Source organism: Triticum dicoccoides, chromosome 5A (assembly GCF_002162155.2).
Source record: "Triticum dicoccoides isolate Atlit2015 ecotype Zavitan chromosome 5A, WEW_v2.0, whole genome shotgun sequence".
Lineage (NCBI taxonomy): Eukaryota > Viridiplantae > Streptophyta > Magnoliopsida > Poales > Poaceae > Triticum > Triticum dicoccoides.
In genome coordinates, this window is record NC_041388.1 from 368,588,338 (window position 1) to 368,606,113 (window position 17,776).

Here is a 17,776-nt window from a genome sequence, read left to right on the forward strand (position 1 = left end):
GGAGAGCCCCGAAGCTGGGTAAGATTCACCGGCGTGCATGTCTTCGTCTCATCCCATTTCCAGGCACCGGCGACGTTCTACTCGCCCCCACCATGATAAGCCATCCGTTGGCATATGTCGCACCAAACCCCCGACACACTGTGTGATGGAAAGATCCTGATATATATAGCTAATTGGATGTGGGTTTTCATAAACTATTATTGTTGACATTACCCTTGAGGTAAAAGGTTGGGAGGCGAAACTATAAGCCCCTATCTTTCTCTGTGTTTGATTAAAACTTCATACCCATAAGTATTGCGTGAGTGTTAGCAATTGTGAAAGACTAAATGATAGTTGAGTATGTGGACTTGCTGAAAAGCTCTTATATTGACTCTTTCCGATGTTATGATAAATTGCAATTGCTTCAATGACTGAGATTATAGTTTGCTAGCTGTCAATGAAGTTTCTGATTCATACTTTAGCATAAGAAATCATATGACTATATATATGTTGTTTGTTCTAAGAATGATCATGATGCCCTCATGTCCGTATTTTATTTTATCGACACCTCTATCTATAAACATGTGAACATATTTTTCGATATCGGCTTCCGCTTGAGGACAAGCGAGGTCTAAGCTTAGGGGAGTTGATACGTCCATTTTGCATCATGCTTTTATATCAATATTTATTTTATTATGGGTTGTTATTACACATTATGTCACAATACTTGTGCCTTTTCTCTCTTATTTTACAAGATTTACATGAAGAGGGAGAATGCCGGCAGCTGGAATTCTGGGCTGGAAAAGGAGCAAATATTAGAGACCTATTTTGCACAACTCCAAAAGTCCTGAAACTCCACAAAAGTCAGTTTTGGAGTATATTAAAAATATTGGGTGAAGAAAGCACCAGAGGGGAGCCAGCCACTGTCCACGAGGGTGGGGGGCGCGCCCTACCCCCTGGGCGCGCCCCCCTGCCTCGTGGGCCACCTGGCAGGCCCCCGATGCCCATATTTTGGTATAAGGTGTCTTTTGCCCTGGAAAAAAATAAGGAGGAAGCTTTCGGGATGAAGCGCCGCTGTCTCGAGGTGGAACCAATCTAGGGCTCCGGCAGAGCTGTTCTGCCGGGGAAACATCCCTTCGGGGGGGGGGGGGATCGTCACCATCGTCATCACCTTCGATCCTCTCATCGGGAGGGGGTCAACCTCCATCAACATCTTCACCAGCACCATCTCCTCTCAAACCCTAGTTCATCTCTTGTATCCGATCTTTGTCTCAAAACCTCAGATTGGTACCTGTGGGTTGCTAGTAGTGTTGATTACTCCTTGTAGTTGATGCTAGTTGGTTTATTCGGTGGAAGATTATATGTTCATATCCTTTATGCATATTAATACCCCTCTAATTATGAATATGAATATGAGTTGTGAGTAGTTACGTTTGTTCCTGAGGACATGGGAGAAGTCTTGCTATAAGTAGTCATGTGAATTTGGTATTCGTTCGATATTTTGATGAGATGTATGTTGTCTTTCCTCTAGTGGTGTCATGTGAACGTCGACTACATGACACTTCACCATTGTTTGGGCCTAGGGGAAGGCATTGGGAAGTAATAAGTAGATGATGGGTTGCTAGAGTGACAGAAGCTTAAACCCTAGTTTAAGCGTTGCTTCTTAAGGGGCTGATTTGGATCCATATGTTTCATGCTATGGTTAGGTTTACCTTAATTCTTCTTTCGTAGTTGTGGATGCTTGCGAGAGGGGTTAATCATAAGTGGTATGCTTTTCCAAGTAAGGGCAGTACCCAAGCACCGGTCCACCCACATATCAAATTATCAAAGTAACAAACGCGAATCATACGAGCATGATGAAAACTAGCTTGACGATAATTCCCATGTGTCCTCGGGTGTGCTTTCCTTTATATAAGAGTTTGTCCAGCCTTGTCCTTTGCTACAAAAAGTATTGGGCCACCTTGCTGCACCTTGTTTACTTTTATTACTTGTTACACGTTACGAATTACCTTATCACAAAACTATCTCTTACCGATAATTTCAGTGCTTGCAGAGAATACCTTACTGAAAACCGCTTGTCATTTCCTTCTGTTCCTCATTGGGTTCGACACTCTTACTTATCAAAAGGATTACGATAGATCCCCTATACTTGTGGGTCATCAATCTTATGATGTTTCTCCCCCTCTACCCTCTTGTAATGTATTGAGTTTTCCCTTTGGAGTTATCTTATCAGATTGAGTCTTTAAGGATTTGAGAACACTTGATGTATGTCTTGCATGTGTTTATCTGTGGTGACAATGGGATATTCACATGATCTACTTGATGTATGCTTTGGTGATCAACTTGCGGGTTCTGTGACCTTGTGAACTTATGCATAGGGGTTGGCACACATTTTCGTCTTGACTCTCCGGTAGAAACTTTGGGGCACTCTTTGAAGTTCTTTGTGTTGGTTTGAATAGATGAATCTGAGATTGTGTGATGCATATCGTATAATCAAACCCGTGGATATTTGTGGTGACATTGGAGTATCTAGGTGACAGTAGGGTTTTGGTTCATGTGTGTCTTAAGGTGTTATTTTAGTACGAACTCTAGGGTTGTTTGTGACACTTATAGGAATAGCCCAATAGATCGATCAGAAAAAATAACTTTGAGGTGGTTTCGTACCCTACAATAATCTCTTCATTTGTTCTCCGCTATTAGTGACTTTGGAGTGACTCTTTGTTGGTGAGGGGTTGTTATATGATCTAATTATGTTATCATTGTTGCGAGAACTTGCACTAGTGAAAGTATGAACCCTAGGCCTTGTTTCTAAGCATTGCAATACCGTTTTCACTCACTTTTGTCTTTAATTACCTTGCTGTTTTTACATTTTCAGATTACAAAAACCTATATCTACCATCCATATTGCACTTGTATCACCATCTCTTCGCCGAACTAGTGCACCTATATAATTTACCATTGTATTGGGTGTGTTGGGGACACAAGAGACTCTTTGTTATTTGGTTGTGGGGTTGTTTGAGAGAGACCATCTTCATCCTACACCTCTCATAGATTGATAAACTCTAAATCATCCACTTGAGGGAAATTTCCTGTTGTCCTACAAAACTCTGCACTTGGAGGCCCAACAACGTCTACAAGGATAAAGTTGCATAGTAGACATCAGTGCCCAGTGCCAGTTGCTGTTTTCTTGCTTGTTTTTTACTTCGCAGAAAATCAATACCAAACAGAGTCCAAATGCAGCGAAACTTTTTGGAGATTTTTTTTTGGACCAGAAGACACCTCTTGGGCCAAAGAAATACCAGAGGGAGGCTCCGAGGGGAGCACAACCCACCAGGGCGCGCCTGGGGGCCCAGCCGCGCCCAGGTGGTTGTGCCCACCTCGTTGGCCTCCCGCACCGCCTCTTTGCTCTATAAATACCCCAATATTCTAGAAACCCTAGGGGAGTCAATGAAAATTAATTCCAGTTGCCACAAGTTCCAGAAACCACAAATCCAATCTAGGCACCATCACAGAGGGGTTCATCATCCTCATTGGTGCCTCTCCGATGATGCGTGAGTAGTTCATTGTAGACCTACGGGTCCGTAGTTAGTAGCTAGATGACTTCCTCTCTCTCTTTTAATTCTCAATACAATGGTCTCTTGGAGATCTATTTGATGTAACTCTTTTTGCGGTGTGTTTGTTGGGATCCGATGAACCTTGAGTTTATGATCAAATTATGTTTTTATCCATGAAAGTCATTTGAGTCCTTTTGATCTCTTATATGCATGATTACTTATAGCATAATATTTCTTCTTCGAATCTGGTTTAGTTAGGGCGACTAGATCATTTTTTCTTGCCACGGGAAGAGGTGCTTTGTGATGGGTTCGATCTTACAGTGCTTGATCCCAGTGACAGAAGGGAAACCGACACGTATGTATCGTTGCTATTAAGGATAACAAGATGGGGTCTATTTCTACATAAATAGATCTTGTCTACATCATGTCATGGTTCTTATTGCATTACTCTGTTTCTTCATGAATTTAATATACTAGATGCATGCTGGATAACGGTCGATGTGTGGAGTAATAGTAGTAGATGCAGGCAGGAATCGGTCTACTAATCTTGGACGTGATGCCTATATAATGATCATTGCCTGGATATCGTCATGATTATTTGAAGTTCTATCAATTGCCCAACAGTAATTTGTTACCCACTGTATGCTATTTTTATCGAGAGAAGACACTAGTGAAATCTACGATCCCCGGGTCTCTTCTTTATTATATTTGCCTTCGCGATCAATTTTTATTTGCTTTTATTTTCAGATCTATTAATCTAAAAATACAAAAATACCTTGCTGCAATTTATTATTATTTATTTTATCTCACATTCGCGCCAGATCTATTTATCGAATCTACTACAATTTTATCTATCTTTTTAACTGTGAGGGATTGACAACCCCTCTCTTACGCCGAGTTGCAAGTATTTGTTGTTTGTGTGGAGGAACTGTTTACGTGGTGTTGCATGGTTCGTCTACAGGTTCGATAATCTTGATCTCATCCCTGAGGGAAATACCTACCGTAGTTATACTGCATCACCCCTTTCTCTTTGGGGAAATACCGTCATAGTTCAGGCCGCAATCATCGTGCTAGGCTACAACCGCCACGGTGCCCAGCTGAAACCGGCATGGCCGCGAGCCGCGACAGTGACCACGCCATGCTGTAACCGGCAGAGCGACAAGCTGCTATAGTTGTCTCGCCATGCTGGAACCGGCTGGGCGACGAGCTGTGAGGGTAACCGTGCCGCATGCTGGAACCGTTAGAGAGGCGAGCTGTGACGGTGGCATGCGTTGGCTTCGGCAATAACCCCGTGTGTCAGCAACGGCCGGGTGCTACGACGGCGATAACCCCGTGTGACCGCAACGGCCAGGTGCGACGATGGTGTCTGCGTGCCGCGGCGAGTGGTGACCGTGGGGTTGCGCCGCCTACTGCAATGGAGAACCGACTCGATGTTGCGATGCGACATGCGACGACCACAATATGTGACCACGCGAGCCTACCGACGCTGCTGCGATGACGGCCGACGGTTGTTGAGCGCGTGTGGGGTGGTGCTGCATGTGGGACAGGACAAGGCGCGGGCTAGTGTAATAGTCGTCATCGTGGCTCATGTTAGACCAACGGAAGCGTGCAAGTTTTTGTGCGTCCGTCGTGGATGGGGTGAGGACATGTGGGGAAGGAGATAGAACACAACACACACACAAGAAGAATGGACATGTTGTTACGGGATCATGAAGAAGGACGACGAGTTGCGTATGAATCAGGCGGTCAGTTGCATGCAAATTAGACGGATCACGAGGGGACCGATTGGGGCGTTTTGCCGGTCGATCTGTGCCTAGTATTTCCCTTTCACAAATTAAAATTTTCTCTCCACGTTTGAGTTTTGGGATGGGCAAAAGATGCCTCATATTTATGAAACTAGTGTTGCCTCCGTCCGAAATTAGTTGTCACAGAAATAAAAGTTACATCCATTTTCACGACAAGTAATTTAAGACGGATGCAGTATTAGGTAATCGTGTGCAATGGACGTTAGTATTAGATACTATCTTAATCATACATTAATGTTAGATACTCCATCGATTTCTAAATTAATATAAGTTTTTCAAAGATTTCAATACGAAGTACATACAAATGTATATAGACATATTTTAAAGTGTAGATTCACTTATTTTGCTCCGTATATAGCTTATATTGAAATCTCTAAAAAAAGATACGCTGACATGAGTGCTAGTATTAGGTAATATATTGGTTGCACATTAATATTAGATACAGGAAATAATTTACATTGATCGTTGTGGCATGAACGTTAGTATTAGGTAATGTATAATTGTACATTAATATTAGATACAGAAAATAATTTATTGATTGCGCTGGCATGAATATTGGATATGCTACTAACTGAGGAAGGACCGTGTGAGGTGGTCTCAAAGTCAGTGAGTGGGTGGTAGACAGTCTGACCCGCTCGGGTCGGTGTCGTGTTCGGCTCTGCGGAGTGCGGAGTGGAGCCGAAAGGAAAGCCGTAGCTGTGGAGTGCTGGACACCACCAAAGCGGCGGCGTTCGTCAAAACCCATGCGTTCCACACATTTCCCAGAGGAGAAACCTCGGACCGCGTCACCGCGGGGTCCCCTGACCCTCACGTGAGAAATGTCGATGCCGCGCCGGGCGGCAGAGGTCGCCGTGGCGGAGGCGGATGCCCTGATCTCGCTGCCGACGGGCGTCCTCGACGACATCCTCGACCGCGTCGGCCTCCTGGACGCCGTCCGCACGTCGGCGCTCTCCCGCGCCTGGCGACGCCGGTGGGAGGACCTCCCGTCCATCGACTTCTACTTCCCCCGCCCCGACGAGGCCAAGCACCTGAGGTCCGTCGACAGCGTGCTCCTCCGCTGCCCCGGCCGCGTCCGGCGCTTCTGGGCGCACCTCGACGAGCCCTCCGAGGCGCGCATCCACGACTGGCTCCTCGTCCTCTCCCGCCGGGGCGTCGACACCCTCAACCTCAGGCCCATCTCCTTCGACGCCGTCCTCGCGCTCCCCGCCTCCGTCTTCGCCTGCCGCCGGCTCACCAACCTCCGCCTCCACGCCTGCGCCATCCCGCCCCTGCCCGCGGGCTTCGAGGGGTTCCCGGAGCTGAGGAAACTTGCTCTCACCTGCGTCCGGTTCCGGGAGAACGGGGAGTACCAACTGGAGGAGATCATCGCCACGTCGCCCTCGCTTGAGAAGCTGGTGTTCTGGGAGGTAAAAATCGTGGGCGACTTCAAGGAGTGGGTGATTCAGGGGCCCAATATCCAGGAGATACAGATCAGTTCGTCCAAAGATTTGGGCTGGATCCTTGGGGAGCTTCCGTCCCTGCACTCTGCCAACATTGATATACTGGACTATTTAGGGGGCCGCGATTTCGCCAAATTCCTCGCCGGCTTTTCGAACATTACGAGGCTTGTGATTTGTACTCGTCATTCACCGGTACGTGCATATTCTCTCAGTTTAGTCTGTCTTACTGCTCCCTCCGTAGTAGTGTCAAAAACGCTCTTATATTATGAGACGGAGTAGTTGTGTGTTTTGCCACCGTCTTGGGCTTTTCTGACTAACACACACGCTTAAGACTAGCCACAGTGGTAGTAACTTCAGCAGTAACATCGAGTCCAACTCAGCAAATTTGCTTATGTGACAATGAGTTAATGAGGAGGGAGATAGTTATAGTAACTTAGCTAGTTACTGTAACATCACATGCCCCAATGCAATATGAGTCTATAACCTAATAAATGAATCTTTGCATGTTACCACACTTAAGTTACTACCCACTATGAAGGTAGTAACATAGTCTAGAGATATGTGTATGTTACTCTCCATTGTGGCTAGTCTAAGTGCACTATGCACAAATTGAGCGCTAGGCGTTTTGCTATCGCCTAGAGTCTAAGTGCACTATGCACTATCGCCTAGAGCCTAGGTGCGCCTAAGCACACACCTAGGCACGCCTTTTTAAATTTTCCTTGCATATATCATTAGGGACTCAGCCATGTAAAGGTTCTTTTTATTTTTGGTGTGCCTAATCTTCCTAGTATATCCTCTCGGCAGACTTTGCCAATCTCATAAGTTTGTTAATGCAAGATATTGCGAAAGTGATGCAGTTGTTGTCAAGTATTTGTCTGCTGGGGACAATCAGGATTCATCCTAACTTAATGCGAGCCACCTTGTTTGCAAAGTAAATTCAAAATTGCTTCCTACTCCCTCTGTAAACAAATATAAGATGTTTTAGATCACTAATATTTGTTTACAGAGGAAGTAGTTGTTGTGTTGCTTGTTAGTCACAAAGTTGTATATATTAATAACCCTGTCGTGATCCTAGAAATATTTGTGTTTCAAAAGTACTGCAATTCTTTTATTGTACAGACCTGTTTAATATGTATTTACAGATAAATTTTTAGCCTTTGCCGGCCGCCACTACTGATATTCCAAGTTTATGTACAAGAGCTAATATATTATTTCTCATTTATCTTTACTACTTGAGCTGTCCTTCTTGTTTTGGGTGTTGAGACTTGAGAGCCTTTCAAAATTGTAACATCCCACTCTCCTACACTTCTATAATTTTCTGAAACTGGGTTAACGCCTTTGTGAGTTTTGGATGCATGTGGCCCAAAGTTGTCTTATAGCTCTAGCACAATAGAATGGCTTTGCTTACAGGAGTAAAGAATGCAAAATGTTGCTCAATGATTCTAGGTTTACATGGAGTTCCAAACTTCTGACATTATGTCTTTTATCTTTTTCAGTTAAATGGGGCTATAATACTAGAGAGGCTTCAATGCAAATTTGGCAACTTAAAGAGCTTGACACTATATACACAATTTTGTGAGCTTCCCTCCATTCTATCAACCTATTGCTTACTAAGGAATGCCCCAAACCTTGAAAGACTCAAAATACTGGTAATGTTGAATGCTATGTTACAAGTCATCTATATTTATATTATGTGAAGGCCATCATTACTACTTTCAATGAATGACTTCTACTTGTTTTCATGAAGATCGACAACAGTGCCGAGCAGAAATTTGAGGCACATGAAGAGTTTCAAAATTCACAGTGGACCGGTGGCATGTGTGCCAACCTTCAGTTCGTGCAGATGACTGGTATTCATTGGCTTCCAAATGAGATGACTTTTATAGAGCTTATTCTCTCTAAAGCAAGGCTTTTTCGCACATTATTTATTACTCATGGTGAGAATTGCTCAATGTCGAATGAGGATGCAATGAACAAGATACTAAGTTACAGAAGAGCTTCGACTTGTGCCGAGATTCTGTTTAAAGGTAAACACTCTTCAGTCTTATCCTATTTTACTTTGTAACCTAATTCATTTTTCCAGAAGGTCCTGGTGTGTTTCACATCAGATTTCATTTTTCTTTTATCTTATGAGTTAGTTAACTTACAGTGCCATGTTCTGATGAGGCTTTGCATTGCCTCTGTTGAAGAAACTGGACTGTTATATAGGTTAAATTAAATTTGAGTGCTCCACTCCCATTCCAGTCCATTTTTCTTTACCTGTTCAAGGCTTCAATATGCAACTTTGAACATTATTTCTTAAATTTTTAAAACAATACCCACACACCTTTTGAAGTCAGTCTTGGTTAACAATCTGACACTGTTATTTTTATTGGATTAATCTTGAGAAGTTTTACAACGCGCATACCATAATAATTCGTAATACCAACAGGAATGGTGTCAGTACATAGAAGTTGGCAGGAAGATAACGTATCACATGTGTCTACACAACCGCACATTTGTCGATGATTGTGTGTCATCTTCTTATATAGTCTTAACCCGATTTCTCGCTTTATGCGTAAACACTAAACAGTGTGTTCCTCTTGCAGGGAAAGCCAGTGTCACATTTTTTCGCAGCTGAAGCCTGCGTGTATGTGGAGCTGTCTCGCCGGAATGCATCCAGAAAATCGCTTTCCCAAAGCCCTGGCATAGTTCTGTGTCCTGAAAGAAACATGCTTGTCACTGGCGCAAAAATTGTGATATACTTCAGTGCAGTAGCTTGTCTTGTCTGTTTTGTTTGTTTTGTTTTTCCGAACTGAGCTTGTCTTCTTGGTACTTCTGCTGTTGCGGGTTAACTCTCTTATGAGATTCAACTTGGTCTTAAAACCTGGACCGGCTTAACCAGCGAACGTTCGTTGTGGAGCATGGCAAATGCGAATGATTTGCATGGCAATATGTGTTGTCTGCGGATGGCAATTTTCTTTCGCGAGGATGGCAAATCCGCCCACTTCAGTTTTTGCCAAAATACTTCCTGAAGAAATCTGCCATCCTTGCGACGACATAATTTGTCATGAAAATGTTTGTTTTGTCATGGTACAATAACATTATTGTAAAACTTTGCTTGACTCCACTTACCCTGTTGCTAGACTGTTCGCATAAAAAATGAGGTGGCCACTGACTAGTAAGCAGTATGGCAACTATGCTTAGGAAAATCTAAGAGCATCTACAGCCGCATGCGTCCGCGGACGTACCTGGTTGGTGCCCGGGCGCGTCCGCTTTCATCCTAACCGCAGCCCTCATTTTCAGCTCTCATTTTCTCTCTTCTTATGCATACATATCAGGGAGTCGTGGGCGCTGCAGTGGAAGCGAGGGCAGTGAGCCTGCGGCTGCGGCGGCTGCTGCTGCGCACTGACACGACGGTCAGCAGCCCAGCTCGCGCGCATGCGACTGCTGCTGTGCACGCACGCGGCTGCCAGCACACATGCATGCAGCTGCGGCGGTGACTGCGGTGGCCAGCGCGCGAGCTCCGGGCACGCGGCACATCATGCACGTCCACGGCTCCGGCTGCGCACGCCTGCCCGCGGCTGCGTCAAGCGCGCCCGGCGGCCCACACGCAGCCAGCGCGGCCGCAGGCCGCCAGCACGCCCGCTCAGCTGCGGCTGCGGCCAGCACCCCCGCGACGCCCGTGGTTGCGGCGGCCGGCTAGCATGCCCGCGAGGCCATGGCCAGCACGCCGCGATGGCCCGTGCGGCTGCGGCGGCCGGTCAGCACGCGACGGCCACGCGGCTGCGCGCGGGGTGGCCGACCACAGCGTTGGATCTTTTTGTTCGCGAGGGAGGAACACGTCACCCCCGTTTGCTCGCTCGCCTCCAAGGATTTTTTTTGAAACTATGATGATTTTTATAGCAAATTCGAAAACTATACACCCTAATGCAGAAAAATCAAAAGTATTACCCTGTCGGCCTCATGTTGGCCGAAGAGACACTTTTTGGCCAACTATTGGCAAAAAGGACTTTTCGGCCAACAGTTGGCCAAAGAGTCCCTCTTCGGCCAACACCTGCTCTACTCTTTTAAAAAATTCATATCAATTATGCTTTTTAGTATTTTAATTTGATTCTTTTTGCATTAGATTAGAAATTTTATGAGGTTTCTATATATATCAAGTTTGACTAGATTTGAAAATTTGAATTTGAATTTTCGTGAATTTTCTCAAATCACTAGATTGCCTATAATTTGAGCTAGGAGTATTTTTTCAGATGATTCTTTTTGCTACTGGTTCTTTGTGACTTTGTTTATCAGTAGTAATTAATTGATGAATTTTAATTATTTAAAATTAGGTTTTTATGAAAACTGTTATGTTTTAGTGTTTTATGTCATTTCTTTTAATTTTAATTGTTTTCTTTAGTTTTTTTGACATATTCTTTTTGTTTCTGTTTAGTTATCAGTAGCTATTTTATTTGTAATATTTTTTTGTATTTTATTTCTTTTATCCTCCTAGAAAACTTGTTTTGAGCTTCATAGGAGTTTATATTAGAAAGTTCCTTATAAATCCTGTACAACTATTGCCGTTTTATACATGAAAAAAAATACTTTTCCGCAATGTTTTTCCCTCCATTTTCTTTCCCGCCATCTTCTTTGCCGTCATTTTCTTTTCCGCCATTCTCTCCCGCCACACTAAGGAGTGCTGCATCGACGGAGGATGACTATGATGCCTTCATGTGGAGTGTAAAACACTGTGTGAGAGAAGTCATAAGTGTGAAACACTCTCCGATGATGATAACGAAGCTGCAAACACCTATGACTTCTCTCAGACTGTGTTTCACACTCTACCAACAGCACCGACGCAGGAGACACAGACCGTGTCAGACGATGTTATCTACGGTCGTGGGCAACATGAGGCTCATTTTATAAGTTGAGAAGTGAAGATGGCGAGAAAGAAGATGTCGGGAAAGAAGATGGTGGGAGAGAATGGCGGGAAAGAAAATAGCAGGAAAGCAGGAGAGAATGGCAGGAAATAAAATGGCGGGAGAAAATAGAAGGAGAGAATGGCGGCAAATAAAATGACGAGAAAGAAAATGGCAGGAGAAAATCGAGGCAAAGAATTGTTTTTGTGAAATTAAAATTAAAATAAATAGCACAAAACCTATAAAACACTAAAACAGGACTGTTTTCATGAAAACCTAATTTTAAATAATCCTAAAATTCACCAATTAATTACTACTGATAAACAAAGTCACATAGAACCAGTAGCAAAAAGAATCATCTAAAAAGAATACTCCTAGCTCAAATTATATGCAATCTAGTGATTTGAGCAAATTCATAAAAATTCAAATTAAATTTTCAAATCTAGTCAAACTTGATATCTATAGAAACTTCATAAAATTTCTAATCTAAAGCAAAAATAATCAAATTAAAATACTAAAAATCCTAATTGATATGAATTTTCTAAAACAATAGAGCCAATGTTGGCCGAAGAAGGACTCTTTGGCCAACTGTTGGCCGAAAAGTCCTTTTTGGCCGGCGGTTGGCCGAAAAGTCCCTCTTCGGCCAATGGTAGGCCGGAAAGTACCTCTTCGGCCAACAGGAGGCCGACAGGGTGATACTTTTGATTTTTCTATATTAGGGTGTATAGTTTCCGAATTTGCTATAAAAATCATCATAATTTCAAAAAAAAAATCCGCCCCTAAACACCACACACACGTAACCCCCAACCCCACCCCCACCACACACACACACACACCCGCGGGAGCGATGGGCGAACATCCCCGGCTCCCTCTCCTCCATCCCCTCCCGGCCATTCTCCCCTGCCACCGCCGCCGGCGTGGTCCGCCGGGCCCTTGCCCGTGATGCTGGCGATTATAGGGTAGTCTTTCCCCGCGCGCGGTAGGGGGCGCGGGGGCCCCCTGTTGGCGGCGGTGCTTCTCGGCCGGTGGCGGAGATCCCGCGGGCCTCGGATGCCCTTGATGCAGCTGCGCAGTGGTACTAGTAGCCAACGGCGCCCGCGCGGCCCATATTTGGGCCCTTTCGGGCTCCATCTGGGTTGGGGCAGGTCGACTCGCGTGGTGCTGCTCCCTGGTGGTGGTGGCGAGGAGGCAGGGATCTGCTGGCGGTGGCGGCTTCGTCGGCCGGCGAGTTGCAGCGTGGAGGCAGGGGCTGTCTGGATCCTTTTGGGTCCGGCCGGGTCAGTAGGGGCCTGGTAGGTCCCGGTCGTCGCGTCCGGTCGGTTCCGCGACAGCAGTGGTGATTGTCCCCTCCCGTCGGCTGTGTTGCAAACGAGCCCATTGTCTCGATCTCCCACGTCAACCCGATCATCACGAACAAGAGAAAGCTAAATTCATCGGCGCACCGAGTGCCACCCTCGATGCAGCGGAAGAAAGTGTTGCTCAAGCCACCCTAAAACATGGTCATCGACGAAGGACTAATTACCAAGCCTTTGACGTTGCAAAGAAAAACATATTTACCACTCAAGAATGGCCCCGCACCAAGCAATAGCAATGCAACATGGCGCGCCCAAAGGTGACTTTTCAACGCAACGAATTCACAAGAAATAGTAAAATTCTAGCAAAAATCTGTGACAACCTTTTAGATACCATATCATTGCACGTGTACTCACAACAGCAACGACACACCAATGACTTAATAATAACATGTGCCAATGACAAACCACGCAAGATTGTATCCAAGAATTTACACAGGTTATCTATCATTTCATCACCGACACCAATCCAGCAGGCAATCGTAGAAAAATGATGTGAATTACTAGAAGATACAAGATATTAGAAGAGATCACAACACATTAGTTTTCATGGTTTGCGGCACAATATTTCAGGATATCGCATCATAGTATTTTAAGAGATATGCAAGACCCCGAAAACTGCAAGACAACGGGGATGTGGATGGATGGTAAATGAGTGAACGTTCTAGTAGTGGTCAGTGGTGGTAAAAGATGGATGGGATGCATTCTAGCATATCAAACCGGTTGATGCTCATCTTTCTCACTTTCACTTTCACTTTTCTTTTTGACTTTTTTAGGTTCCTCACTTTATTTTTATTTTGCTTTTCAAAGGTTTGAAGACACACAAAAGAAGAAGATGACTCTAAAATTTTCGAGTTGTCTCACTACAGGGAAAGGACACATCCCCTAAGGGCCTGGGTTTGGGTCCCAGGGAACGCAAGGTTTTCCATTTTATTTTCCTTTATATGCCGTTACCATGGTCTGTGAGAAAAAACCCAGCCACTTTGCAACTAGTGTTGCATGAAAAGTTTGTAGATTTGGTTTGTACAATCATTTTCTGTAACATTACTTCTGCGTGGTAGAACATTGTTGTGTGCTTTTGTGACTGTGGGCTTCATCTTCTTCTCTCGAGCCACCGGGCGGCCATTTCATTCTCCTTGTGATTTTGAATCCAAGTAAGAATGTCAGCTACGGCACGTTTGTACTAACTGCAAGGAAGGAATCATATCCAAGGTGAGTTTGCCACTTTATTCAAATCCCTCTCTCGTTCTTGTTAAGAATATAACGCCCTTAGTTATACTTAGGCCCGCTGTACATAGCAAGTTGCTGCTGTTAATACCTGTATATGTTCTATTTAGGCCGTAACAATGTTCCTTGTGGTTTACTGACACGTTTGATCTCTAATGCAGATTAAATGCTACACAATTGCGAAGAACATAATAGCGATGGGATCTAAAAATATCTGCCTTGTCATCCTTCTGTTTTTCTCTGTCTTTTCTGAATCAAGTGATCGGCCTACGCCCTTCGTTTTTTCTGAATCAAGTGATCTAAAAAGAAATCACATATATCATCGGGAAGTTCATTACAGTGCTGGACTGCTGGGATAATCACAAGGCCAGCCACATCAAGGATATGATCTTAAAAGGGAAACCTCCATCCACAAGGCGTATAACACAGGCAATTACTTAGCACTATGACTTGGAACCATTCAAAAGAATCGGAAGGAAACTGGGACCATAGTGCAGTATGGCTCGGATAGATCAAGTAGCAAGAGAGAGGGGGGAAGCCTTTCATCTCTGAATTTGAAGTACCACATACATACAACACATCAGAAGGTGCTGCCTCTTTTGCCAATGTATCTCTTGCATGAATTTTGTCCTGAGCTTCCAACCAAATGGAGATAATACTAGCTAAGAAAAGTTTCGGAGAAAACAAGTTACCTACATATAAAATAAACCTCATGATCCTCCCAGCTACGCTTTTGAAAATCTTGACTACAACGGCCTTGGGGTCTTCGTTTCTCAAGTTGGCATTCGCCAGGTTCGAGTTTAATAAACAATAATAGGTACTCAGCGAGGACTGATGAGTTCTATGAGAGAAAGAACAATAATTGAGCTATGTTACCTGTGACAAATAGTTCTTTGATGTTCCTGCAGACTCTTATGCTTGTGTCTTGTCCCTCTTCTTTACAAAATCCATAAGCACAAACGGTTCTTTTTCCCTGGGGATGTTACAACACAATGATCATATTAATCACTTCACTATGTTTGTGACCATTGAAGAACTTGTGAATTGCCTAAAAAAATCATGACATAATGATAACCCAACAAGAAAATGATGTATCTCATACCCTGTAAGTATATACTTGAAAAGATGAAAGGTGGGAATCCGGATCTCATCGCAGTGACCCATCTTGTGGATTTCAGAGTAACCTTGGAAAGCATACAGTTGGTTTGCATTCCTCATCCACTCACACATCCTTCTGGCCTCCTTGGCAACACCCTTGAAACCATCCTGATGGTTAGCACAAAAGATTGAATGCTAGTACAAGTTTAAATCTTTTTGTTGGCAAATTGGCAGGGCACGCACATACCACCATAGCAGCAGCGGAGGCATCGGAACGCGGCCCTGTCATGTATACATAAGACTCAGCGCGCACTGGCGGATGCAGTTGCATAGTTTGATCTCCACGTCGGTGGCTTCAGCCCCACGTGTCAGCAGCTCGCAAGCCAAAGCGGCCTCGTTGGCGATGCACTGAAATCCACCTTAAAGTTTAGACAAGAAATACAGATCACAGACTGAAAGGTGATCGTTTGGGTTATGCAACTGGGCTGCCCGCACATGCCACCAAGCTGGCGGCGGCGGGTTCAGAGAATTCTCGCCCCACGACGAAGAGGTGACAGGCGCGCTCCTGGATCTTCTGGCTCACGAGTTCCACGTTGTGCACAGGTCGATTCTTCCACACCGACATGAACCGCAGCTCCATGTCCGGCCTGATCCGTCAACTTCAATCTCGCTCCGCTCCAGTCAAATCGACTAGTCTTCACTCTGGTTGCCTCCCTCCATTCCAGAGTCCGGACTAGGAGCGGCCGAGCAGGAGGACGAGGATGCCCGACGGCCATCTCCGATTAAACATTTTTTATGTATTGATTGGTGCATTTATTGATATTATATATTATCTTATTACTTAAAAACCGACAATCGAATCAATGAACCTGCGGTCCAACCGGCAAAAACCTAAATGGACGGCCTTATATTATGGGTTCGGCTTTTTAAACTACGCCCGAAAGTGCTGAACTGCTGATACTAATAGAATGCCAGTGCGTTGTCACGGGCATTTTAAAAATCATTTTGGTTCATCATGATCATGTTTTATTGAAAAAAAATGTGATTTACGGATATATGATATTCCTCATTGCAATTAATTTCACTAAATTTCTCGATCCATCAAACTATGAGTAAGTGCAAAAGTAAATGAATCTGAGTTGAGTGGAATAAGGAAGGATCAAATGAATGAGCAAACAAATTGTGCACACGCCGTTCAGTTCTTCTCCATCAGAAAATGGAACCCAATACGTTGTTACTACAGCATTGCATTGCTCCACGGAATCCATTAGCCTCGCTAGCGCTAAGGAACCCCATTTGGCCATTTATTCCGCCGTCGGCCTCAACATCGCCTCTCACATCTCTCAGCTAGCTCTGCCACGATGCCATGTCCTTCATGTTTTCACTTCATCCTACATTACTCCCATAAGTACTCCCTCCGTATTCCTAAATATAAGTCTTTTTAAATATTCCAATAAGGGATTACATACGGAACAAAATGAGTGAATCTACACTCTAAAATATGTCTATATACATCTGTATGTAGTTTGTATTGAAATCTCTAAAAAGGACTTATATTTAGAAACAGAGGGAGTACTATTGTTCAAGCACGCATACTAGCCGTTAGATCAAGCACATCCAAACGGTTGCGATCCACCCTTTTTCACCCTCTCCTCCCATCGCGAGACGTCTCCCACACAGCGTCAACAACGCTCCTCTCATGCACGCGTCCAGTGTGGGTCATGGCCCCTCATGAGCCACCCTCACCAGCCACCGACCTCGTCGTAGGTCGCACCTTGCCACCCTCATCGCTGCCACAACTCTTCCCTCTTCCTCCCTTCCGGTTACGTCATGTTGACCATTTCAGATATGAAAAATGCCAATGAAGTTGTTGCAGCACGCACATGAGAAAACGCTCCCTCCCCTCGCCACCATAGAATTGTCGATGATGATTGTAGCTATGTTCCATTGTCACAACACCGTCGGTAGTGGTGGCAGCTCCTTCACCCGCGGTCGCGACGTGGATGCAGCAAAATCCTTTGCCAGTTCGAGCATCCAGAAATGTCTACGCTGGCAATTTCATCGGCGAAGGTTCCAACATTCCACAACCTGGCTCAAGTAGTAGCCGCTTCTAGCAAAATCGTTTGTTGGTTCCAGCATCCGCTTCACCATTCACAACATTGCCCAGTCGTGGTCACCATCAGGCCTCTCGTGTTCACGGGCCGTAGCAACCACCAAACATGGTTCCAGCATAATAATTTCACCGATGAAGTTACGTGATAATTTCTAAATCGTCACTTGATTTTGGAGCAATCTTCTTCTTTCTTTCTTTCTTCCTTGCTCACGTGAACCCTCCTCAAACCCACCCAAACCATGTGCTGCCCCGCCCTAGCCGACAACTCCGTCTTGTCGATGCCACACCAGAGCACATCCATCTACCCCCCCTCCCCCCCGCCAACA

The 17,776-nt window shown here is 44.7% G+C and overlaps 1 protein-coding gene across 1 annotated transcript; it reads left to right on the forward strand.

The window, feature by feature from the left end:
• Window positions 1-6,062: 6,062 nt before the first annotated feature.
• On the forward strand, window positions 6,063-9,874 carry LOC119301552 (F-box/FBD/LRR-repeat protein At1g13570-like). Its single transcript, XM_037578536.1, has 4 exons — window positions 6,063-6,969; window positions 8,274-8,426; window positions 8,525-8,804; window positions 9,366-9,874. The coding sequence occupies exons 1-4, from the start codon at window positions 6,157-6,159 to the stop codon at window positions 9,395-9,397; spliced, it is 1,278 nt and encodes a 425-aa protein (XP_037434433.1). The 5' UTR covers window positions 6,063-6,156; the 3' UTR covers window positions 9,398-9,874.
• Window positions 9,875-17,776: the final 7,902 nt, after the last annotated feature.

Bases quoted from the DNA above. Each gene is read 5' to 3' on its own strand.
- LOC119301552 (XM_037578536.1), top strand. From the start codon at position 6,157: ATGTCGATGCCGCGCCGGGCGGCAGAGGTCGCCGTGGCGGAGGCGGAT. The intron at 6,970-8,273 runs GTACGTGCATAT...TATCTTTTTCAG, and splicing joins TTTGTACTCGTCATTCACCG to TTAAATGGGGCTATAATACT. The intron at 8,427-8,524 runs GTAATGTTGAAT...GTTTTCATGAAG, and splicing joins TTGAAAGACTCAAAATACTG to ATCGACAACAGTGCCGAGCA.